Source organism: Mchenga conophoros, linkage group LG2, assembly GCF_057382185.1.
Source record: "Mchenga conophoros isolate Kocher_MC1m ecotype Shallow Benthic linkage group LG2, M_conophoros_male_GT1.1, whole genome shotgun sequence".
Lineage (NCBI taxonomy): Eukaryota > Metazoa > Chordata > Actinopteri > Cichliformes > Cichlidae > Mchenga > Mchenga conophoros.
The window spans coordinates 1,820,255-1,845,282 of record NC_140527.1 but is presented as its reverse complement, the minus strand read 5'-3'; the positions used below and the strand labels follow the sequence as shown (position 1 = coordinate 1,845,282).

The window sequence follows — 25,028 nt, the reverse complement described above, 5'->3', positions numbered from 1 at the left end:
TAATGTCCAGCAGTTTCTTTAATGTCCTTTTCTCTGCCACTGTCACCAGAGTGTCCAGCTTCATGCCGACCACAGAGCTAGGTATGAAACCAGAGGAACCCAGTACTGGTACAGAGCCCAGCCAGCACCACGAGCACATCCATGTAAACACCAGCACCTCCCAGGAAAAGGAGGGGAGCTTACGAAAGCAACGTCTCCAGGAGGCTGAGTCAGCAGCGCTATGACAAAACTCTGTGACAAGCTGTAGGCAACAACACTGGCTCTGTGGCTTTAAATGCTCCAAGCTACTGTGGCGTGCAGACATTCACTGTAACAGTTTATAGTAATACAGTCATGTGTGTGCTTTGGATTTGTCTTTTTTAGATACTATTTACATCAGTATTTCTGTTATTGAACAGCTCCTGTGCACATAAATAAAAACAATGTTGGGTTAAATGAGTTTTTATTTAATTTCCAGTCTTTCCTCAGAGTTGCTTGGATTTAGGGAAAACGTTATAGACATAATTAACTTACTAAAGATGGAATGCATCTGAAGACTCCAGTTTGGTCCTGGCCACTTTCCAAGACTGCAGTAAAAGCTATAAACAAGGCTAACTTCACTTAATTTAGAAAAATGCACTACATTAGAAAAGCAATAATAAATAAAGAGTGTAAATAGAGGAATGAAAGTCATTATTGTCGAGTGCATTAATGTTACCATTTAAATAAAATGGCTAAGATTTCTTTTAAAAACAGACAGTTTGATGTTTAATATCATTAACTGAATATTTAAGAAGCCGTGGGTCACGAGTTTTCTTCTAAGATGTGATTGTGACAGAAAAACACAAAGACTAATTTCATTCATAATTATTATACTGAAATTATCTACAAGCAACTTCAGCCCTCATAATCCACCACTGTGGAACAGTAGATATGTGGTATTTAGGAATAAAGATTTATTGCTAAATAAACTGGCAGGAGAACAGAATCTGGTATATGATGCACCTATTAAATGACACTGGTAATATAACACCTGACACCTTCTGCTCCAAATCTAATAATCAGAATCAGGGACTGCAGGACCTTATTGTTCTAAGTCACAAAATGTAAAGTCACAGCTTCCTGAGATTCTGGTGAATGCACATCTAATTAAATTTGTCTAATGTCACAACTAGGAAAGCTTTTACCGGAATGATATCAGCAGAATGGAGTTCCACCGGATCACAGCACTTAAATATAAGACAGTAAGATGTAATTATTTTTATGGGCTATGGGGGGAAACTATTGTGATGCAGTCTCTCTACAGCATTACGAACTCTTCCACCATATGAACATGATATCTCTGTGGACTAAACTGCTGCCACGTGCTTCTTATAAATGGCACATTCTGACATGGTTATATCTCGACTTAGATTCGGACACACTGGTTTGAATATGCATGCTGATGATACGGTAATTTTTACACAAGCCAGAACTGCTGATGATGCAGCCCATCAGCTTTCACTGGCATTACATGATTTACAAAAATGGCTGAATGACTCATGCCTGTGCCTTAATGTTAAAAAGACCGTATCAATGTTTTTCAGTAAACCTAAAACAACTGTGGCTGCAGTAAAAGTCTGCTTGGGTGCACAAGAACTAATTAATGTTGAGGAATTTAAGTGTTTGGGAGTGCTACTAGACTCTAAATTATCCTTTAAAAACACGTTAAAAAAGTAGTGAAAACTGTAAATGTTAATATACAGAACTTCAGACATATCTGCACATCATTAACAGACACAGCAGCGATTACATTCCTGCACTCTATGATACCGGCTCATATTGAATACTGTATTACAAGCTGGTGCTATACGAGCTTTGCTGCTATTGGGCCAATTGAAGTGTGCTACAAGAGAGCATTGAAAATATTAGATGAAAACCCCTTTTTCATATCACCATTGTCAAATTTTAGAAAAATCCAAGTTTTTAAATTTTACTAATTTCAAATTATTTAAATCTGCCTGTCTATTATACAAAGTTATACATGGTCTGGCGCCTCCACCAATCAGTGATTTTGTTAAACAAAAGTCTAGCAGTGTTGCCGGGTCTCGACTCTGACTCGAGCCGCTGTTAGAGGTGATTGTGAACTGGCACTCAGACGGAGCACCTTTTCACAGATGCTCTGTCATATCAGGGAGTGAGCTTCTGGAATAGTCTTCCACTGTCAGTGAGGGAAGTACAAGTCTACCCATCTTTATGAGTCACCTAAAAGGGCGGCTGAGGGACACACAAACATGTGATTATGTTTAATAATCATGTTTTATATTGGATGTGAAAAAGAGTTAGTGTATTACAAAAAGGGAAACAACTGTTAGTGTAATGGGTCAGTGCAGTATCAGGACAGTCAGGGCATGTGCAATACTGGGGTTTGTGCAATATAATTGATGTGTTTCCGTTATTGTTATCTATACTGTCCTCTGTGTCCACTCTCCTCGTCATTGTTTGTTCTAGTATAATGTGATCACTGTTTTTGTCACATGACCTGTAAATAGTGTCTCTGTATCTTTTTACTAACTTGTGTTTAACACCAACCTGCCAGAGGGTCTGCAGATGGAAATTAGCCCAAGGCTGTAATCTGGCATATTTACATTTGTTAAAATGTTCATTAATATGTATTGCCCCTCTTTCTAAAAATAAATAAATAAATAAAATAGCACATTGTTTTTAATAGGAAAACACTGTACAGGGGAGTGTGACTGCAGTAGGGAACAGGAAACAACAGAACACGTTTTATTGCATTAAGTATGATGCTGAAAGGAGACAACTGATCAAAAAGCTGGACGATATGAGAGTGAAGTTGGACTTGCTTGATTTATTTCGCACGAACTCTATAAGTGAAAGTTATCAGGCTGTGTTTTGGTTCTTAAGGCAGACCCATTTGTTCAGGAGGATTTGATTTTTTTTCTCTTGTCTTTTCGGTCCACACTCCACACCAGTTGGTGGCTGTAATGCGTCATTTTGCTGTTTGCCAACCATATAAAGAAGAAGAAGAAGAAGAAGGCGGAGCGCAGCACCTTAGACCCGCCCCTTCTCTGGCCACTCGTCGATCGAGCACATCCGCAGTTAAACATCCTGGAGCCAGCTCAGAGAAGCTGTGTATACCAGAGGCCACAAGAAAACCGCACGACTATTGCCAGAGGGGGATACACATGGCGTTATTTGCACAAAAATAACGCCATAGACACAGCGTGAGCACACTCTTTCAGCCCAGCACATATTCGACAGCTGTGGTCTTCCTCCGTTCCTACTTCCGGCCACGTGACCAATTGGCTCGTTTGAGGTCGCGCGTCTTTCAGAGTTGGCGCGTATCTTCAGACTGTAGGTGCTGTAAGTTCCCAGCTGAGCACAAAGAAGTCTCCTGCTACGCAGTCTTGTTTTTTAACCGAGAACATGTCTGACTGGACCAAAGAGCGGCGACGTGAGGATCACAACATCGAGCACGAAAAAAGGTCTGTTTACATTCCCGCCTCAGTCTGTCATTAGCGGCTAAACCTTTGTCTGTGTTCGTTAAATGGAAGCCACTGCGTCAGATTAGCTTAACCTTTGTCTGCAAAGATGATCTGGACATTTTGAAGGCTAAAAAACATTTGTTGTACCTGATGGACCCGCGTGACTCTAGTACACGCTGTGTTCTTGCTAGTATCTGTGGTTACCTTATTTTCTTTAAGCTCGTAGAAGCTAGCAGTCTGTAGCAGGTCTGTCGTGAACAGTGGACCTGACAGTGACGCTAGCTAACAGTGCGGGTAAAAAGGTGACGGTAAGGCGTTAAATACAGACAACTGCTAAAGCTAACGCTCGAGTACATTGTGGACTGTGAATGCTAAGTGTAACACACAAGTGAGTGGATGAACCGTGACAGGTGGTTAACAGCTGTAGTTGTAACGTCTGATATTAGAATCCTAAGTGCCCTCCAGGAAAAACAAGAGTCACAGATGGATGATGGTCCGCACAATCGGAAGAAGTTGGCGGGAGAAATAGTCTATTAAAGGAAGTGTATGGCTCCAGTTTTACCCACTGTACTCAACTAACCATTTATTATTGAAGACAGTTCAGCTTCTCTAGACTTTAATCTGTCTAAGAAGGTTTAAAAGAAATTCCCGGATTTTGAAACAGTTAGTGCAGCTTTGCCATTTTTGAATACGGAGACGTGAAACGATCATGAGTGCTTTCCTGCGTGGGACCGTGCGTCCCACCGTGTGTTTGCAGTCCATGCATGTATTTGCTGCTTTTGCATTTTTAACAGCCGTGATTAATTTTTTCTAATTTGACACAGAAGAGAATGTTTTTGAGACGTGTTTGCAGAAATCTAATATCAAAACAAGAATGAATTAGCATGTTTAAATCTGCACGTGTTTTGTGTCTTCTTGTGTAGCTTTGGCCCATCTCGGTGGTCCCACTGCAGGAAGAGGGGGATCAATGGGAGCCTGCGGAGCAACAGCGAGGCAGATGATATCGATAGAGGAAGGAACGGACACACCGACTCCAGCTACAAACACCCTGATCGCAGACATACTAGGTGAGAGTAAGATCAGTTAATGTGGAAAGTGATAAACATGTAAGGCAGCGGACTTGTAACTGAAAAGCCACGAGGCGGCTGAAGCTTTGTGGGTTTTTGGCGTTTGTTGGGGAAATGTTTCAGACTGGACCAAAAACCCACAGCTTCAATGGCCCTGTAGACCGTGCAGTGTGAGAATTTCATTGGTCTGTGTAGTTCACATCCAAACTCCAGTGTAGGCTCGAGAAGAAAAAGAAAAACAATTATTAGAATGATTTTAGTTTGAATGGTAGTGTTTAAAAAAATCTAACTACACTATAACTGAGTGAAGCAAGCCAGTCTCTGCTAATGAACCACTCTAAAAATCAGGTTACTGACTCCATTACCAACATGTGGCCACGACATCTGCTGGAACTGTAGCAGTAACATCCCTGTGTGTGTGTAACCTGTGGTATTGTCCTCCTAGCTTCACTACACCAGAGAGCACAGGCTCAGTGTCCCGCTGTGGTCGGCAGGCTGACTGGGGCAGCCAGGTGGAGGACGATGAGATGAGGAGGGATGTGCACAGAGACATGCAGCGGTAATTAAACAGTTTCTGCATCATTTCAGGTGTCTTTTAAGCACATGAAAGCAGATACTCTCTTCCTGTTTTGGATTGCAGACTCACTGTTTGCACTGTGTTCAGTTACAGGAGGAGGATACTGGGGGCAGAATTCACCCAGAGGGAGAGAAGGGCCTCGTCTGGCTCGTCTGGAAGGTATCTCATTCTCTCACAGACCTTTAAACTCAGAATATTCACGAACTGATGGAACACTTGCTTCTCAAACCACATGTCCACCTGCAGCTATACAAGTGTGCAATGTAGTTTTACCATTAAATAAGGCAAGACAAAATGTATTCATCCCAAAAATGATGGAAACATGAAATAAAATCAAAGCAGCGAGTACGGTAAAACAGATTGCACTAATGGAGCTCAGTTATGTGGTAACAAAAAGTAAAGTGCTCAGCATCAGAATATGATGCGATAAATATCATATCTGCTATGAGACGATGAGGGTTTCTGTCCTTGTGACAGCGAGGCTGAAACACGACGTGTCAAACATCGCTTTAACTGCCATGTCACGGCTTTGAGCTCGTTACTAATGTAAAAACTCCGAGTTTTGTTCATTAAACGGTAACACAGGCTTGTTTAACACGACAGTAACTTTTTAATTTTTTGGAAACTTTGTGTTTACAATCATTTACGAGTAAAATCATTATGAAGGAAGTCGGGCTCTTGTCGCGTTGAATGTTAGAGTTGTGTCTTTTTGTATTGTGTGCACGGGACTAAATGTGTCTGTGTGCTGCAGCTGTGACTCCAGAGAGGGAGATAACATGGAAACCGATGAAGCTGTGTTGCTACGACGACAGAAACAGATCAACTATGGCAAGAACACGCTGGCCTACGACCGCTACATCAAAGAAGTTCCTAAGTAGGTCGACAGAGACGCGTGCTGTGGAGCATCCAGTGTAAAGCCTGCCTGCTGCTGGTGTGTGTAATACACTGGTCAGCATTAACCCTCGTGTTTCTTCTTTTCAGACACATGCGTCAGCCAGGCGTTCATCCAAAAACTCCCAATAAGTTCAGGAAGTACAGTCGTCGCTCCTGGGACCAGCAGATCAAACTGTGGAAGGTCAAACTACACGCCTGGGACCCCCCTGCAGAGGAAGGCCAGGACAAGACCCTCGATGTCGTGTAAGACACTCGTACACATTCTGCACGTCGTCAGTCAGCTGCTGGCCGTCCTCATGTATGATGTGTATATTTCTCCTTCTCCCACCAGTGAGGAGCTCAACCTTGATGATGTAATGGACATTGAACTAGATTTCCCAACCATTACTGACTCCCAGAACACCCAGACCTCGCTGCCGATACACAGCCTGTCAGTGGAGGTGAGTGGAAGTCACTGAGGTGCTGCTGAAATGTCGAGGCCCACACGTGCTGACGACTGACAATCGTAGCGTTTGATTCAGAGGTTTTGACTGAATCTTTCTGGAACCTTGGTTTAAATATTTATCTGGTCCATTGTTTAGACGATCATCAGTTTTTAAGAAAATAAAGATGATGATGATGATGATGATGATGATGGTGGGATTGCTTGTAAACTTGGCACAAAAAGAAAGGAAGCGTGTTTGCTCAGCTTTCTCTTTGCTCAACTCTGCTGTTTATTCTGGTTTATTCTGGCAAATGTGGCCCATTTAAGGTGAAACAAGCAGGCTGTCCAATGGGAGCAAACACAGGTCTCCTTACTTGTTGTGCAAAGTTTAATCCACAGATGAAAAAGCCACCCTTACAAACACTGTATTAAATGATATTGTTTGTGTTGTGTTGTTCAGGATGAAGACTGCGGTACTCCGGTCAAAGTACAAAGGACGGCAGAGCCTAATATTGCATAGCTTGTTATTGAATGGTTCAGTCCTCCCCCCACATCGACTTCACACAGTCCACTCAGAAAAAACTGCTGCAGCTGCCAGCTAAGAGTCTGTGTGGACACACTCTGTGTCTTTGGCTGGTAGTCACTGATTATTATTAATATTGAGTTTTGTTTTCACCATATGTTTCTCCATCCATCGTTTGGGCCATTTGTTGTAGTTTATCTGTTCCGAGTATTTTATGACAAGATTTTACATTTTTAACGACGCATGGTTCAGAATTTGGTATTCAAAAAAAACCCCACTTGCTGTACCAGTGAGAGGCCTGTTGGAGTGTGCATCTAGTTTTGTGCAAATGCGAGCTTACGTCTCTCATATTCTACCTGAGAAGATTCCAGATGCATAGAAACTGTCTGAACTCGGAGGAGTCGTCTTAATAGAAACGGAGGCAATGATGTTGTTTTGAGTTATCCTTGAGAAATATTGGGCTGTGGCTTTTTGTTTTAATACAAATGTAATTGTTTCTTACTGCTGTATCTTTAATAGAACTTGAAATAAAAAAACAAACAAATAAATAAAACAAGAAAAATCAATGTTTCTTCTTTTTTTGTGAATTTTTTTTTTTGGCTAAAAACTGTTGAAAACTTGGTCCATCATTGGACAGCATGCCACAGATTTAAATAGTGACTTTGAAACCAGAGTTTCTCTGACACACTTCACACAGCTGATGTAGTAATTAGTGGAAAATGTGTGTTGAACTGGAATACTGTACGAGCTCACACATAACCAGTGTTGTATGCTAGAGAGTATAGATAACCAGAACTGCCCGGCACTGGGCCCTGTTTCAGGAAGCCGGTTTAGTGCAAACTCTGAGTAAGTATACCCTGAGTTAACGAAAACTCTGGGTTTTCGGTTTCACAAAGCGAGTTCAGATGAAGCCTCAGTGAGTCACTATGACGACACACTCCGTGAAGCTAACCTGCCCCCTAGCAGGTTTACTACAACTAACCCTGACTGTCTCCGCCCCTTTGTCGGAAACCTGACTGTAGGAAGTGTCAGACATGGCGTGCCCCTTCCTTGAAGAGCCAGTAGATCGTGAAGCCCAAATTCTCCGCAGAGCTCTCCGCCGGGAGAGAGTGATCAGAGCGCGTTTGGACATTTTATCATTTCCTGATGATTTTCTGTGTGAACGTTACCGTTTCTCAGCACAATCTATAATTTATTTGAATAACATCCTCAGGCCATATATTACGCATGTGACACATCGCGGACATGCTCTCAGTTCTGTACATATTATTTGTATTGCACTTCGTTTTTTTGCAAACGGGAGCTTTCTGTATAATATTGGTGATGCTGAGCACGTTTCCAAGGCTACCGTCTGTCGGGCAGTCAGGAATGTTACAGTTGCACTGAAACGTCTCCTGTACCCGTTTGTGGTGTTCCCCGGTCATAGACCCACAAGATTCATCAAAGAGGGATTCCACAAAATTGCAGGTATCAGGATGACCAAAACGTAATTTATGGTGTGGTGATACTTGGACTACTACTTAAATTTTACATTTATTTTCAGGGTTCCCAGGCGTGATTGGCTGTATAGATGGCACTCACATTCCAATCATTGCTCCTTTAGTAAATGAAGGAGACTATGTGAACAGGAAGTCTTTCCACAGCATTAATGTACAGGTACATAGTTCCCTGTAGCATTTCAAACTAACAAATTATTTCATTATAGTAATGGATGCTAATTTGTGTTCTCTGCACTGTGAAGATCATATATGATGCTGCCAACATTATCACAAATGTGGAAGCCAAGCGGCCAGGCTCTGTCCATGACTCACAAATATTCCGTGAATGTACACTGAGCACAAAATTTGGACATGGTGAGTTGAGAATACTTTAAAATATATAAAGACCAATTGCTTCAGGGACATTTGAACTGAAGTGTATCCTTCTGTCTTAGGAGAGTTCACTGGCTACTTGCTTGGTGATAGGGGGTATCCATGTTTACCCTATTTGCTTACCCCTTACCCTGACCCTGAACCGGGCCCACAGCAGCGATATAATCTGGCTAATTGCAGGACAAGAGCCAGAACTGAAATGACTATCGGAATGCTTAAGGCCCGGTTCCAGTGCCTGCAAAGACTCAGGGTCACCCCAGAAAGGGCATGTGACATTATTGTGGCATGTGTGATTCTTCACAACATTGCCACAATTAGAGGAGAACACTGTCCTTCTGAACCAAACATCAGCAGTGATCCAAACCATGAACATCCTGACCCTCCCACGGACATACAAGATGGAAGAGCAGTCAGAGACACCATATGTCACAATCATTTCTTTTGACCCATCACCTCAACATGTTGAAAGAAGAATAAACAGATTTTTTGTTCAACTGGCTTTATTGGTCACCTGTGTTTCCTGTACACAAAGTATTAAAAGATGTAAACCTCATAAAGTGTCTCTGTTGCTTCCTCCTCTGTAACAGCTGTCAATGTTTCTTCATTATTTTCCTGTAGTAAAGAAATAAACAACATTGCTGTTCTACTGTACACTCATATAATCTGTGGAGTATTACTCACAACTGCATGTTGGTCTGGCTCAACAGGAGGCTGCACCAGATGCAGTACACCACCACCATCAACTGATAGAATATGAGGTTTATACAGGTCACTTATAACTTACAAGGGACCAAATGGCAATTAACAAACATACCAATCACCTTACACTTCATTGTCATTATGCTCTCAAAGACAACCAAGCCTGAGGGAAGGCAAAATCAGTCGGAAAATAACTTCACTACAAAATAATCCATTATGGTAAAGAGTTTATCAAATGAATGAGTAGCACTGCAAAGGTGACTGTGAAGAAAGGATGTATGCACATCATGTATTATTTTGGATTCACCCCTTATGTAGGCACTTGTGTCTTGCGGGGTTATTGACTCAGAGGATGTCCCCGCAGAGATGCCTTCGGCCACAGGGCGCCCACTGTTTTGGCTGAGGGCCAACTGCTCAGCCTCTGTGAGTGGTGGTGGTGGAGGACCCCCACCTGTTTTTCGGGCCTCCGCTTTTTTTCTGTTGGCTATAACGGGCCACATTTGAGCTTACAGAGTAAGCAAATATGTACTTGTAATGTGCTCAGATAATTTCAATAAGTGCTTACAGAAAGAAAATTAATGTAGCCTCTAACTGCAATTGATTTACATGGGACAAACAGACCAAGCACTATGGCTCATAATACAATTACACCTTACCTGTTTGGACTATATTTTTATATTTCATTTTTACTTGCTGCCAGGAACGTTTGGGGCCTGTTGGGTTGCACCTGCGCTCACATCACGTCACAAAATAAAATGTATAAAATAACAAATAAAATAACATATGATAAAATAACGTGTTAAATGGGTGGAAATCCCTAGATCGATGTTTATATTAACACTCACGCATTGACTCTGTCGGCTATGTTTTGCCATGCATGCTCCCTGTCTTTCGCAGCTGTGGCTGTGTTACTTTTTTCCGCGGAATTTGCGTGTTATCGGCATATGCTGCCATCAGAATTTCGGCCTCAAGCGCTGTAAAATACATTGACCGCGCCTTCTTTCCCTCCGTCTCCATGGTGACTCGCTTAATCTGTGCTCCACTTATCAGGGCTTTATGTATCCTCGTCCGCGCGCTTCACTTGGGGTTAAAGCAACTCCGCGTTGACTGAACTAATTGTTATCAGCCTTTCTGAAACGGAATATTCCGAGTTGGACAGTTCGGGATTACTCAACCCTGCGTATCATTTTTCACTCTGAGTTTTCTAAACCGGCTTCCTGAAACAGGGCCCTGGTGAGAATCTGTTTAGCTTAGTTTAGGAGCGCTGGGGAAATAAGGATCATCTGTCTGACTTATGTCTTCGATCGAGGCTTGGACGAAGGTGGACAAACTGATTTGTGTGCTCTTATAAATCTATGTGTGGGACATCAAAAAAGATGGAAGAATGACGGGAACAACATAAGGGGGCGCTGTTGTGCACGCAAACGTTTAATCCACGCAAAGTACTGAGGAGAAGAAGAGTGCGCGAGAAGACGAAGAAGAGCAGCAAAGAATTTATCTGTTTCTGTGCAGGTCAATTAATTTACGAACTCAGAAACCAAAGCAGGAGAAGACCATGCTGAGAGCGTGTCTGAGAGGGGCTAATGCTACCGCCCGGGTAAGCCTGCTGCCTGCTCCGCAGCCGCGGGCTAACGTTAGCGTGTTGTCATTCAGTGACCCAGAGCCTGCTTCAAGGTGCCACAGTGAATTTACTAGTTCGGGCTGTTAACTCTTCGGTGCTGTCGAGCGCTGTATTTGATGCCATGCAATTGGTTGTGGACGCTGTCAGAACAGCGCAGCATGCTAACGTTAGCCGGGTTTCTTCCGGTGACAGATGGATAATGGCGTTTTAAGCATAACCAAGCTAACGAGTTTGGCTAAGTTTGAGCGGAGAGGTCATCATGGCAAAAACCAAAACTTGTCTGTTTGACCTTTTATCGGCCACAGGTTTGATACCAGCTAACCGGAGCAGTATTTTATGCTACTAGCGGCACTAGCCTTTAAACGCGTTTGCACGTAGACGTGGTATTTATAATGAATCAGAACAAACGCTGCAGGTTGTCTTCGTAAAATCCACAAATACTAACGCATGATGTGCGTTCTCGAAAACTTTATGTTCTGTTTCTGGGATTAAGTGTGCAGCCAGACTTCTGTACAGTGACAGAAAGGTGGCTCTCACCTGTTAAAGTGGGCCGGAATAAGTTCGACATCCCTGGGCTACAGCATCACACTGTTGCACCTCGGCTCTTCTTTCCACCGGACACGGAAACATGTTCGTCTCTGCCGGACTCAGCTTGGATGTGTTCGCCATGTACCTGAATCTGTATTTACAAAATAAGAATGCAGTTTACTGCTCAGAAATCATGCTTTGTACTTCATTTGCTGATCTGTTTTAAATGGTAAATCAACAGTTTTGCTTATTGTTGTTTAGATTTAATGACGACAAATGAATTATTTTTATGATTTAACAGCAAGTGAAAAACTGTGCTAAACTTATTACTTACTTATTACTAAAACCCATATATTACTTACGCTACAGTTAATGGGCAAGCTCGTGTGTGACGTGAATATCATGAAATTTAAAATCATCAAATGCTGATTAGCTGGTTGTGATCGACCTGTCGGTATAGCACTGCGCCTCTGCGGGCGGTCTACCCTTCCAGCTCGGCTGCTCTGCGCAGTATCTTAGCTGTTCCTGGGACTGCGCTCTGCGCTCTTTCAGTCCAGTCCTTGTTTATGTTGGCACACCCACCCCTGTCTGTTTCTCCTCTAAATCAGTGGTTTCTTGACTGCCACCTTCCCACTGAAAAATTCAATTGATGAAGCTGTCCTGAAACTAACCCGTGTCCATCCAAGCAGTGTGGCACCGTCCTGACAGAGAATGAAACCTCTGTTTCTGAAGGCTATTTAATGTAATTACAAGAAAGCATGGCTCAGAGTGCTCAGGCTGTTTTGAAGAGTAAAGGTGTTCAGACAAAGTACTGATTTTCAGGCTTGTTAGAATTGCACAAAGTCTGTTTTTACCTTATGAACAGCATCTCTGCACCTAATTCCCCAATTTTTTATATGACGATAAGGAAAACATTGTGTAGTCTGTTGCTTGCACTGAAATTTGTTGCTCTGTGCTTGCTGTGAATGTGTGCCCGTTCTGGATCTGTGTGACATGGATTTCTTTTCACTGCCACGCTTTCCTCACCACTTTCCAGAAGAACTACAGGAGAATCCCTCTTACCAGTCTGCAGCAGTGTCGGCACTACACAGCAGGAGAGAGCAGGTAATCAGAATACTTTATTAATCCCGAAGGAAATTAGGGTTACAGCAGGCAGCACGCTAATGGCGCATGCGCACTTACAAAGGAACCTTCTGACCAACTTTACACAAACATCACATTGGGCAGACATGTCAGAAGGTAGGCTGATAGGAAAAAAACAACGAAAATACATAACATGAGGTGAGAGGAGGAGAAAAAAACTCCACTCAGACTGAGCTCCTAGTGGGAGAACAGTTTGATAACAGAAAAAACACCTCAGCACAAAAGCACATGACTATCAATACACCATAGAAACACAAGACAAGCAACAGGGGCGGGTAAAGGGTAAGAGAGAGCCGGCGTAGGCAGCGCATCCAGCCAACCCAGGTGGCCTTGCATGGAATGGGGGGAACAGTCTAAACACAGTCGTTATCAGGGTGTGTTGTTCAGCTCCAGCCTTGAGGCTGCAGCTGGCGCCGAAGGGGTCTCCGCATGAAGTGATGGTGCTTTTTACTTTAGTGCGAACAGCTCATATGAATTTCAAAGCAGTTCTACAGTCCAACACTGGTCTCTCAATCTCCCGTTGGAGAGCCGCGAGCTTTCTACGATGTTATCAAACTTACGTTCGTGATGTTGTCGTTCTTTTTGCGCAAAGAGCAGGTTCTGAGACCTCCGACCGCAGTGCACTTCCCCAAGATGTGATCCAATTTGCGCTCAAAGGTGTTGTTCGAGCGAGCCCCTCCAGATGTAATCCAGTTTTTCACTCAGAGCTCTTGTTCTGAGTGTTCACGGCAGCCGTGCGTTCTCCAAGATCTTCTCCGTGCTGACTCAATGAGCCCATTCACACACCAACACACACAGTACACTAATGAATTGTTTAGGACTAGCACATGGGCTTCAGCTGTCTTCTTAAGGGCCTCTCACATGGATGCGACATGTGCTGTGCCTGCCACCAAAATCTGTGTCCCGCTGGCCGCTGCGCTCTGGCTCCATGTTTACATGCGACTGCTCCCTGTCGTTTCAAAACACGGATCTCTCATCCTCAAGAGAAGATCTTCAGTGCTATCGTAGTGAAGAGCGTGCCGCTTCTACAGCATCGCTTTCCTCCTGAGATCACTATATGCAAGTCGGCTGAACTAGGATACACACAGAGTGCAAAGGCTGTTAGCGAGACTGTCCATTCATTCATGTCTGCTTGTCCTTTTTCATTTCAGTAGTGCTTCCAAAGTGGTTGTTGCCGGCTTGCTGACAGTAAGTGGTGGCATTGGAGGGACCGTACTCTACGCCAAATGGGACCATAAGTTCAGAGCAGCGGTTGAGAAGAACGTCCCGTACTCAGACTGGCTGCTGGGTTTGGCTTTGGGACCCGCTGTCCAAGATCCTGGCCTCCCCATAAAGAAACGGGTACGGTGCTCAGCTCATCCTAGTCATAGTTACAGGACACAAAGTTTGTTTGTGTTTCACCGTCAGTTCAGAAGAATTGAAGTCGAGCATTTTTTCTTTTACTGGCTCTCCATGTGTGAGTGTCTGGTCTCTGATGGTTTAAGGAGGATTCACTGTACGTTACAATGGCTTTTCAAATGATCAGACTGCATTGAAGCCCCATACCTCCACCCCCATACCTCCACCTTTCCAGTGTGTGTCTGTTAAAATTCGACTCAGAATTGGTGATATCAGCTAATAAACTTCCACACAATACAATCTAAATATTTGTATAGAAAGAATAACCACGTTTTTAGAACCACACTGTAATAACGTATGCTTCGATTTAAATGGTTGCTGTTAAGGTGGAGTTGGCCCAGCCGCCCTCTATGATAGAAAAACAAGCGAAGAAGTCGGCGAAGAAGGAGGGAGCCGAGGGTCCGGTCAAAGACTCCAGCCCCGCCCCCAGTCAGCCTGCACAGAGCCTAGAGGGTAAGTGTCATTATAACTCATGGCTTCATGTTGCCATCTGCCTTTTATCATGTGCTCTGATTCTATCAGCTTTATTTCTATTTCCGTTTTGTTATAGTTCGTTCACAGTAGTCGGGTGGAGCGCCCACAGTTTCATTGCATCTGTGCAGTGACAGTAAGGGGCTGTTGTGTTTGTACACCACCACAGTGGGTTTGAACTCAGCCAAGATGTGATTCCAGCGCAGCTTCATTTCAAGGATTCTAACACTAGTATTGGATTATTGAGTTATTCATTATAGACACTTGTATATCTAATAAACCACTTTCAGAGACAAAGTTTGTAAGGACTCCATTACAAATGAAACAGATAAAGTTGGACTTGTGTTTGGTTTGTTTTTCTGGAATTTGCAGTAAGCGCTCCAAAGTGATGTTGGTACAGTGAGTGAGGCCAGCGTTACGCTGAAAACCCAACAGATGTATGAGAGAGCTGGCAACAACCGTAGGAGAGGCCGAGTCAGTAATCTGGTAAATTCTTTAAAAGAAGAAATGCACTTGCGACCTCAGCGACACTGAGAAGCCTGTAGGACAGAGGGATTAAAGTGGGTAATCGCAAAAGTCCTTCCTTGGTTAGGGGACACCCTGTGCAACATTTAGCAAATTCAAGAACACCCTGGAAGAGGTAGACTGTCAAAACGTAGTGGGAGAGCATTTTACCCACTTTAACACGCTGAAGATGCTGCGTCCACATTTCTTTACCTGGACGACTGAGCGTGCAAGAAAATCTAGCGACACCTCATAATGCATGTAAAGGAATGTGCTGTACGAGGTCACTATTTTTGCTGACATTGTAACTGCTGATTGAAATGGCACCAGGAATCTGTGATAGTATAAAGTTGGTCACCTGACTCTTGTAGAGCACGCTTTCAGTTGCAAAACCAAAGGTGGCGTTTTGTGACGTCCGTGGATTCTACATTAAAGGCAGCGATGGACTTGGAAGGATTTTCAGTTTGATTTAAAATCCACTGTGATGGTGTTCAAAGGATGCAGTTGTTTCATGAAAGTGTTCACCAGAGTCAGCCTGATCATCAGCCATCTCGACAGTGCCGTAATATCATTATTTACATTATGAAGTTAATATTATTTTAATTCAAGTTCATTCAAATCAGCCTCACTTGTAAATGTCTCTGGGACAAGCCAACGTTTAATATCTGCTGATGCAAACTCTCCACTCTGGGGGGGCGGTGTGCTCTGTTAGCTGCTAGCTCCACCCGTTCTTCTTTGAGATGTTTGTAAATGTGCGCTCTGTTGTTTAGCCCCAGCAGAAGCCTCTCAGGGTAAGCTGTCTTCTCCTATACTCTCCTGTTGTTGCTCTGCTCCCGTGTGAAATTTCATTTTGCACTGCTATTAGGCTTCTTAGTTTGTAGCAGCCATTGTATCTTTGATAGCTTTAAAGCCATTATGCTGCCATAAATACTACCTCACTGTAGCTGAAGTGATGATGAAACCAGTAGATGGATGGTCTTTACTATGTGTATGAGTGGCTTTGCGCGTGGTGACACACATGGAAGCTCCTGAGCGGCTCTTGCCTTCTGTATTTGTGTCCCATTTAGAGGCCTCAGCAGAGGCGACTCATATCATCTCAGCCATCGGTGAGGTCCCATCAGTCCCTGCTCCATGTGACACAGAGGCACCAGCAGTCAAAGGTATCATCACTGAAACAGGACCTTGCTGTGAGGCTACAGTGCTAACCACTGCACGCTCTGCTGTCCTTCTTTATTGTCATTATGCAGCACAAAGCAAAATTCTGGGCGGCAGCTTAGAAGAGCCAGTATCTAAACCACAGACAAATCCACAGTGGGCACATGGTATATACGATTAAATCCTCTCCTTTGGGTGGAGCTCTGACTTGGTGTTGGCGCTCTGTGCAGTAGAGTACCACTTCCTGTTCCTGTTACAAGCACAGCAGTGTTTTAGCCAATTGAATTAAATATTGATATGTTATCTTTACGTGCTTTATGCAGAGTCTAGTCGACCGACCGTTCTCTCCTGCACTTTCCTGCTCAGATGTTCAGTTAGTCGGCTTCCTTTAGTAATAACGACTCTCGTAATACATGTAACCTGTAACTTCATCACAGTAGACGTCTTTCTGAAAGTGCAGCAACTACGTTTAAGAATATAATCCACCCACTGTTATCATCCTCAGTGCCCTGTACCAACACAGAGCAGCTATCTGAACGCTGCTCCAGAGGTCGATCATCTTGTTAATAATTTCACCTCCTCACTGCGTACGACTCTGGATACTGTAGCTCCTGTGAAAACTAAGGTCTCTAATCAGAAGTACCTGACTCCGTGGTATAATTCTCAAACACTTTCTGAGTTAACTTCAATAATTACTTCCTCCAAACCATCAACGTGTCTTTTAGACCCCATTCCTACAAAACTGCTCAAAGAAGTCCTGCCATTAATTAATGCTTCGATCTTAAATATGATCAACCTATCTCTAATGATCGGCTATGTACCACAGGCCTTCAAGCTGGCTGTAGTTAAACCTTTACTCAAAAAGCATCTCTAGACCCAGCAGTCTTAGCTAATTATAGGCCAATCTCCAACCTTCCTTTATATCAAACATCCTTGAAAGAGTAGTTGTCAAACAGCTAACAGATCATCTGCAGAGGTTTATTTGAAGAGTTTCAGTCAGGTTTCAGAGCTCATCACAGCACAGAAACAGCTTTAGTGAAGGTTACAAATGATCTTCTTATGGCCTCTGACAGTGGACTCATCTCTGTGCTTGTCCTGCTAGACCTCAGTGCAGCGTTCGATACTGTCGACCATAATATCCTATTAGAGCGATTAGAACATGCTGTAGGTATTACAGATACTGTGCTGCAGTGGTTTGTATCATATCTATCTAATAGACTCCAGTTTGTGCATGTAAATGGAGAGTCCTCTTCACACACTGAGGTTAATTATGGAGTTCCACAGGGTTCAGTGCTAGGACCAATGCTGTTTACAGCTTACAAGCTTCCACAATAGAGGACGCTTTCTGTTGTGGATCTGTAGACGTTCACGATTAAATTCATAACGTTGAAACAAACAAAATAATAGTCATTTTAAAATGCAGCACACATGATTATTATGTTGGTCAGGATGATGGTAGTGATTAGCATTTGCACCTCACAGCAAGAAGGTTTGATTGTGCATCAAACCTGCTGGTCTCCATGAGTTCTCCATGTTGTGTGAAACATGGATGGAGACTAGTTAACTTGTGCAATAGCTCAGGTTGAGTAAGTAGTTACGGTAGTTTTCATTTAATGCCGGAGACAGAATATGAAGCAAGAAGCAAATCTGCACCAAAGTTGAAATGTTTTTAACATGCAGTGTCACTGAGGCATCTACATTTGCAAAGGTTTTGCAAAAACTTCATTCGTGTTGTGAGCATACAATAATAGCACTTCATGTTCTTTCATGGCTGAAAGTCCAGCAGTCTCGAGGATTACTGGGGTTGTTTTAGGTCTGTGTTTGTGTTTTCTCTCGAAGAGTGCAATGAGTGCCATGAACACAAGGAGGCGACAGCGGTCCATCCTGCACCCACAGAACCAATGAAAGAGCGTCCAGTAGAAGAAGTGGCTGCTAGACTTGCTCAACAAGAGCAGGAGGAACAGGATATTTCAGCATGTAGGATGACACACACACACACACACACACACACACACACACACACACACAAAGAGTGACGTCGTTGCATACTGACCACTTGAATAATGACGTGTCATTTTATAGACAGTAAATGTCTTCCTGTGTGATTGCTTTGCAGCGGTATCAGCCAGTCTTGAAGACTCGCTGGCGAGCTCGGCCAAAGCTACTCTGCAGGCCATAGGAGCGCAAGAAGCAGCCCTGCAGGCTATCATGCAGCACACAGACAAACTGAAGGAGGCTATGGAAGCAGAGGTAAACAGCAAGCACTTCATAAGGAAGGCATGTGCCAACTTTTATGTTTTAATACCCCCAGCAAATGGGGACTGTGCTCAGCTGGTACTCCAAATGTAACATGAAGTACAAATCAGTGATTGTACTTTTGGAAAACCAAAACAGGCCACCGTGCCCTTTAGGGCCTTTTTTACCCCTCAGCTTGAAGGCGACGTTGGACACTGTCGGTCCATCTACTAAAAACCTGGGACGAGTTTGAGTCCTTGAACTTAGTCCAGTGTTCTGTGGTGAATGAGTTGACTCGAGAAGGAAGTCCCCCGGGGTTTTCATACAGTAGGTCAGTCTGCTGGGGGCTGAGGGGGAGCGTCCAGTACTTTTGTAAATGGACCGTCTGTGATGGACTGAATCTGAGCCAAAGGCCGCAGGCTGGAGGGAGAGTGACGGTGTGCTGGTGTGGCTGAAGGAAGCCTGTGATGTTCAGTTCAGATTGTTTTCAGTAGAGTACAGTAGAATCTCTGGGCACAGCTCTTTAGTGTTTCACAGCTCTGGTTTAGTCTGTTTGGTTTCTGTGTAACTCTTGTCGGGACAGATCTAACCACTAATGCAGGGACCACTTGCACACTTCATGCTTCCTTTTCTGTAGCACAGATACCTGCACGCCTCCTGTCCGCTAACCTCGGAGTATAAACTATAGATGAGTCTGTTGGTAAATCTAAAGAGCACAGATATTTATTTCAAAATGTAGGGAGTATAAGTAAAAATTAAATACTCAAGTAAAGTACACATACCTACTTCAATAGAGTAACAAAGTAATAGTATTACCTTACATTAAATGACTAACATGTGTGCTGGTCAGGGAAACATTTCTAATAACTGCTAAACAGAATCTGATGGCAGTAAATGTTCAGTGTTGCTACTACAGCTGATGGTGAGGGTGGAGCTGCTGTCCGCCTGCCTGTCTGATGGATACTGTTGCGAATAAGTATCCATATGTTTCAATTCCACATGAATGTTTCTATGTATCTATTTGACATCCCCAGCTCACACCTGCAAACGCTCCATCGAGGCTGATGAATGAGGCAGGACTCCATCTTTGCCTCAAGCCCACATGTCCTGCAGACCACTGGACTGGGCTCGTCTGCATCGTCTCACAGCAGCGCTGTCACTGAAGACCTGCGTACTCTTGTTTTTAATCAGATACATTGCTTGCTGTGGCCTGTGTGGTCCACCCACCACAGCGCTGTATTAGTAATGTTTAAGCCACGGCTCACTGAATGGGAAGCGTCACTGTTTTGCAGTAGATTTATCGAAGTTCTTCTTAAACTTAGGTTCTTCCTGAGGAGAAGTCAAACCAGTGGAAGGACCTGGAAGCTGCTCTTGCTGATAGAACCACGGCTTTGAACGATGCCAGAGCCGCTCTGTCGAAAGCCAAGTAACACAAACACACACACACAAACATACTTATTACAAACTTGAATGTGTGTGAAGAAGAATTCTTTCTTTTCCACTTAGCTTGAAAATCATAAATGTTCTTTCTTTAAATTGTGATTTCTCCTGCTTGGAGTAAAAGTGTTTCTTTAATTCTGATGACCAGTGTGGCACAAGGTTAATCTGAAAGATGTAATAATCACTCAGCTTTCAGGGCTGTGATGAGTGCAGCGTGCCGTGTACATCTCTGCCTAACTCAATTATTTTGGCAGTCTTCCTTATCAGCACATCTCTTTCCTTGCAGCGAGTCCTTGGACAGTCTCAGGTCAGTGATTGACGAGTCCAAAGGGCTGAAGATATCCTCTGTTCGCCCGCTGGTTTTAGCAGCAGAGGAGAATCTCCATAACATGGTTGTGGACTTGGACAAAATGGTCATGAAGGTAAAGTTTGTTTTCTTTTTTGGTGCATTGTGGACGACTACAGGAGATTAAAGTGACCTGTTTGCTTCCTTTCTGAGGCTCAAGTTCACATTTGCACCTCTCAGCTGTAAACTGAATGAAAGTGACAGCAGCACGTTAGCCTCTGTTGGCCAGTACCAAACATAAGAGCTACCTTAGCATCAAAGCACAGTACTTTGTAAAATAGGCAAGAAAACTTGTGAGGAGGTGACTCAACCCAGCAGCAGCAGCTATATTTGCAGCTCCAGTCCATGTGATGGGAGCGCTATGTAGGCTCCTTCTATGCTGAGATATGACTGGATATAATACTGTATCACTACTTTGCACTGCTGGCAGCGCCTTGTTTCAGTAGATACACACTCATTTTAAAACAAGGATACAAAATGCCTTTGATTTTCCTCATTTCCTTACAAATGTTGCTGCCTGCAAGCTGTGAGTGTCGATAAAATGTTTCCTTTTCTCTGTCATCAGAAATATGATTATCATTTTGCCCACACCCTGTGAGCATGTGTGTGGTGTGACCTATTAAACTCTAGTGACCAGCACTATGTGCAGTTAAAGTGTTGGCTGTGTTATCTTCACCACTGTCATGATTATTAACTCGTCCTTTTCTATTCACACCTCTCTGTTCTTCTGCTAACAAATGTTACCAACTAAAGGTTCAGTCTGCAGAGTCAGAGGCTAAGATCGTCTCCCAGTACAGTGAACTGGTTAACGAAGCCAAACGACAGTTTCAAAGGGAAGTCAGCAGTCTCACTCCAGAGATCCAGGCCAACTGGAAAGGGCTCAGTAAGAGCACGCATACACACTCAAACACGTGTCTTTACACACACAAAGTTTGATTCGATTTGTTCAGCTGGACATTGTGTTTTCATCGGTCGCTAATCGGACTAACGATGGGCCTGAGGTCAGTTTCATGAGTGTTAATATGGAAACTGTCATGTGTAGTGATGAATGGCCATGAGTACGATTCACAGAGTTGGTGGAAGGGCTGCAGTCACAGCATTGTAAGACGGTGACAGATGTACCTTTAAGCACCTGCTCGACTCCCAGATGGTCGACGTGCACGTGCAGCCTCAGGCCTCTAACCACAGAGATGTTACGTGTAGCCTGCTAGCCATAGCTGGTGTCTGGGATGGATGAATAAAGCCAGGTCTCTAACATCAGCGCAGTGTTATTAGTCGTGATCTGTAGCCTCAGTTCATGTTATTATGTGGTTGTTTGTGTGGCTGAAGCTGTCTTTCATGCCGCCGCCTTCACCCTCTCCCAGCTGGTACGATAATAAACAGAGCGAGGCATGTCCCGAAGAACAGAATCAGCTGTCTGGGATTTACTTTCCCAGATTATTAAGCATGCATTAGGACACTCATTGTGTTGCTGACATGGATGACAGTACAGTGAAAGAATGTGACAACGTTTCCCCTCTGAGGAGCAATATTTAGGTTTCCATACTGATGTTGAGGTTTTAGAGCGACGTTCAGTGTCTGTGGCTACAGCAACACATGATTAGTGTTTCAGTACTAATAACATCAGTATAACCTGTATCATTCGTGACAGGCACGTCAAATAGAATCGGATCACAATCTAATATGTTGTTTAAGCTCTGTGCGTCTTTTGTTAGCTAACGTTTGGTGGCTCTAAGTCCACCGTCTGAACATCCACGGGGTTTTTGAAATGTGCATTTACAGTCAAAACCTCACGTTCTTGCATGTCACCGTAACTCTTAGTTACTTTCATACATTCAAAACTATGTGCTGATCAGGAAGTACGTTTTCAATGATAACTTGTTTTTGTGTGTTAGCTGGTAAACTGTCCACAGACGACCTCAACGCTCTGATCGCCCATGCACATCGTCGCATTGACCAGTTGAACCGAGAGCTGGCTGAGCAGAAGGTCAGAGAGAAGATCCACATTGATGCAGCGTTGGAGCAACAGAAACTCGAGGACCAGAAAGCTCTGGACAACGCTGTCAACACTGCCCTGCAACATGTCAAAGAAGATGCCCGGCTGGACCAGGAGAGGAAGGTGCAGGAAAAAATATCTTTAGATTGTTCTGGTTTTTCAGTTAACGTGAGCGTATCTAATACGTGTTACGATTTCCTCTGTGTGTACGCAGCTGGCTGAGTTAAGAGAAGTGATGGAGGCAGAGATGAGGACTCAGCTGCGGCGGCAGGCAGCAGCTCACACAGACCACGTCCAAGATGTGCTCAAAGTCCAGGAGCACGAGCTGAAAGCTGAGGCTGAGCAGGTGATCTCTCTACCCCAGAGTCTGCTTACACATCAGAAATGAGTACTTACAGGACACTAGTGGCTCTGAGTTGCCAGGTTTGGAGCGTCTAAGCAACCAGAGTAAACACAAAATATATACTGAATAAAACGTGGTCTGCTTGGTTAAGTTACTTAATCCATAAAACCAGCTTGCACTGTCTGTCTGACAAACATCCTACAGAAAGTTTGCTAATAGATGTTAACAGTGGCACAAAATGCTAAAAGTAAAAACAGTCAAGAAGATGTTTGAACTGTCTCAAAGTAAAACAGCTCTTTGTGTCATTGTTGCCATAAACTATTATTAATACAAAGAATCCAAACTCTGCTTCACCTCACATTTGAATTGTAATGAATGTATTTGGTTGAAAACCCTCTTTGTTTCTCCTCACGTCCTGTTTCTCGCATCGTTCTTCATATCTGAGTAAACTGATCTTTTCTCTTGTACCTTGAGCTCAGCTGATAATTGTTGAGCTGTTAGAAACATTAAGTGCATTTGAAAGGACTTGGCACTTACAAGAAGGGTCACTTCCTTCATGCTGCAACACTACCATGACCACAGCTTACTGACATCTGCAGCAAAGATGCTGCTCTGGATCATTTCTTTATTTTCAAACCTTCTGTCTTCAGTAAACGTGTTAAACTGTTTTGTGTTTACTCTGATGGCCTTTGCTTTGTTGGAGGTCTGTGATATAGCGTAGGATAAAATAAACATGCTGCTGTATACGGGAAGCTGACAGCTTGTGTTCTGCCATATCTTAAGCTTTTTTCCACTAATATCCTGTAAAGGGGGCGTGGCCAAGACACCTGAGACGAGTCAGGCTGCAGCAGCGTACTCTGTTCCTGCGAGTTGCACGCTGTGTGCTTTTCATCCTTCAGCCCTTCAGAGCTATGCTTTGGTTGTGTTCAGGTACTGAGCAGTAAGATGCTGGAACAGGAGACTCGCTACCGTCAGCTGACCCAGGAACAGCTCGACAACTTCACTTTGGACATGAACACAGCCTACGCGAGGCTGAAGGGGGTGGAAGAAGCTATAGACAGTAAGAGATACACGCATCCAAAAAAGCAAAGAAATAGCACTGAGTGATTAGTCGGGTAGGTTGTTATCTGGAGTGCTGCAGAGGAGTACCACATGTAGGAATGATGATGTGTGTAGATGAATGTTGGAATAGTTGGATCATTTTTTTCCTGTGATATTAAAAGTCAGGTTCTGGTGTGCAAAGGGACTGGATGTCCACGTGCACACAGACACGTTCTTTTCCACTCGGTCATGTAAATCTCTTTGTCTTTTGAACACAGGCCACGTGGTAGCAGAGGACGAGGCTCGTAAGGCCCACCAGCTGTGGCTCTCTGTGGAGGCTCTCAGTTACTCCCTAAAGACTGCTGAAGCCGACGTGCCCACTGTGCCTCTGGAGAACGCCGCTCAGGCTGTTCGCGACAGCTGCCGAGACAACGACTTTGCCTTGGCGCTGGCGTCGGCTCTTCCAGAGAAATCCCTGCAGCGAGGCGTGTACAGCGAGGCCTCTCTCCGTGCCCGTTTCAACTCCTTGCGATCGCTGGCCCGCCGCGTCGCTCTCATCGATGAATCTCGTAACTCCTTGTATCAGTATTTCTTGTCCTACCTTCAAGCTGCACTGCTGTTTGAGAAGAGTCAGGAAGCTCCGCCCAGCCAGCTGAGCTCTGAGGATTTAGATCCATTCAAGCTTCTGTCATATGCTAGCTACTGCTTAGAGCACGGGGACCTGGAGCTAGCAGCTAAACTGGTGAACCAGCTGAGAGGAGAGGCCAGGAGAGTGGTGGAGGACTGGCTTATTGAAGCCAGACTCACACTGGAAACTAGGCAGGTAGTGAATCTGCTGTCTGCTTACGCAAATGCTGTGGGTTTGGGTACCACACAGGCGCCGTAGGTTGCCACAGCAACCGTTAAGGGAAAAAATCTGCTAAAAGTCTTTTTTTCCAAGAAGTATCAAAGTTCCCGAGTGTAGCTGGAAGTGGCTCAGGAGGAGCTTCAGCCTGAATCCTTTGTGCAGGGAAGCATCGGCAGTCTGCAGCACAGAAAGATGGTTTCTTCCTTTTAAGTTACCTGAACCACATAAATGTATTCCTCTGAAAGCACTAATTCACTGTGGCCACTTATTTATATGATACATTCAATGCACTTCTTAGCTTAGTCTTATCAATTCAGACTGCAGGTTTGGCCCAGCTATTCGTCTCCAGCCCGTGTGTTATGGAACCGTCATCCTACGAATTACAGTTGGATGTTTGTGAATACTGCACATGTTAAATAAATCCTGGAAAAAAGAAAA

The 25,028-nt window shown here is 43.9% G+C and overlaps 2 protein-coding genes across 4 annotated transcripts; both read left to right on the top strand.

Moving 5' to 3' along the window:
• Positions 1 to 3,032: 3,032 nt before the first annotated feature.
• slbp (stem-loop histone mRNA binding protein) lies at positions 3,033 to 7,522 on the top strand. The gene is made up of 8 exons (XM_085282439.1): positions 3,033 to 3,467; positions 4,391 to 4,534; positions 4,980 to 5,093; positions 5,199 to 5,270; positions 5,863 to 5,985; positions 6,093 to 6,248; positions 6,337 to 6,445; positions 6,890 to 7,522. The coding sequence occupies exons 1-8, from the start codon at positions 3,409 to 3,411 to the stop codon at positions 6,947 to 6,949; spliced, it is 837 nt and encodes a 278-aa protein (XP_085138565.1). The 5' UTR covers positions 3,033 to 3,408; the 3' UTR covers positions 6,950 to 7,522.
• A 3,135-nt stretch (positions 7,523 to 10,657) lies between these two features.
• immt (inner membrane protein, mitochondrial (mitofilin)) lies at positions 10,658 to 25,028 on the top strand. 3 transcript variants are annotated; one of them, XM_085282419.1, is made up of 15 exons: positions 10,658 to 11,119; positions 12,708 to 12,775; positions 13,969 to 14,155; positions 14,539 to 14,665; positions 15,958 to 15,978; positions 16,255 to 16,347; positions 18,182 to 18,319; positions 18,459 to 18,592; positions 19,900 to 20,003; positions 20,304 to 20,439; positions 21,117 to 21,246; positions 22,259 to 22,482; positions 22,574 to 22,705; positions 23,633 to 23,762; positions 24,022 to 25,028. In XM_085282419.1, exons 1-15 carry the CDS (start codon positions 11,078 to 11,080, stop codon positions 24,627 to 24,629), a joined length of 2,274 nt encoding a protein of 757 aa, XP_085138545.1. In that variant the 5' UTR covers positions 10,658 to 11,077; the 3' UTR covers positions 24,630 to 25,028. The 3 variants fall into 3 exon arrangements, with proteins under 3 accessions (XP_085138545.1, XP_085138535.1, XP_085138553.1); XM_085282409.1 differs by having other exon boundaries at positions 10,660 to 11,119; positions 13,966 to 14,155; XM_085282427.1 differs by lacking the exon at positions 15,958 to 15,978 and having other exon boundaries at positions 10,661 to 11,119; positions 13,966 to 14,155.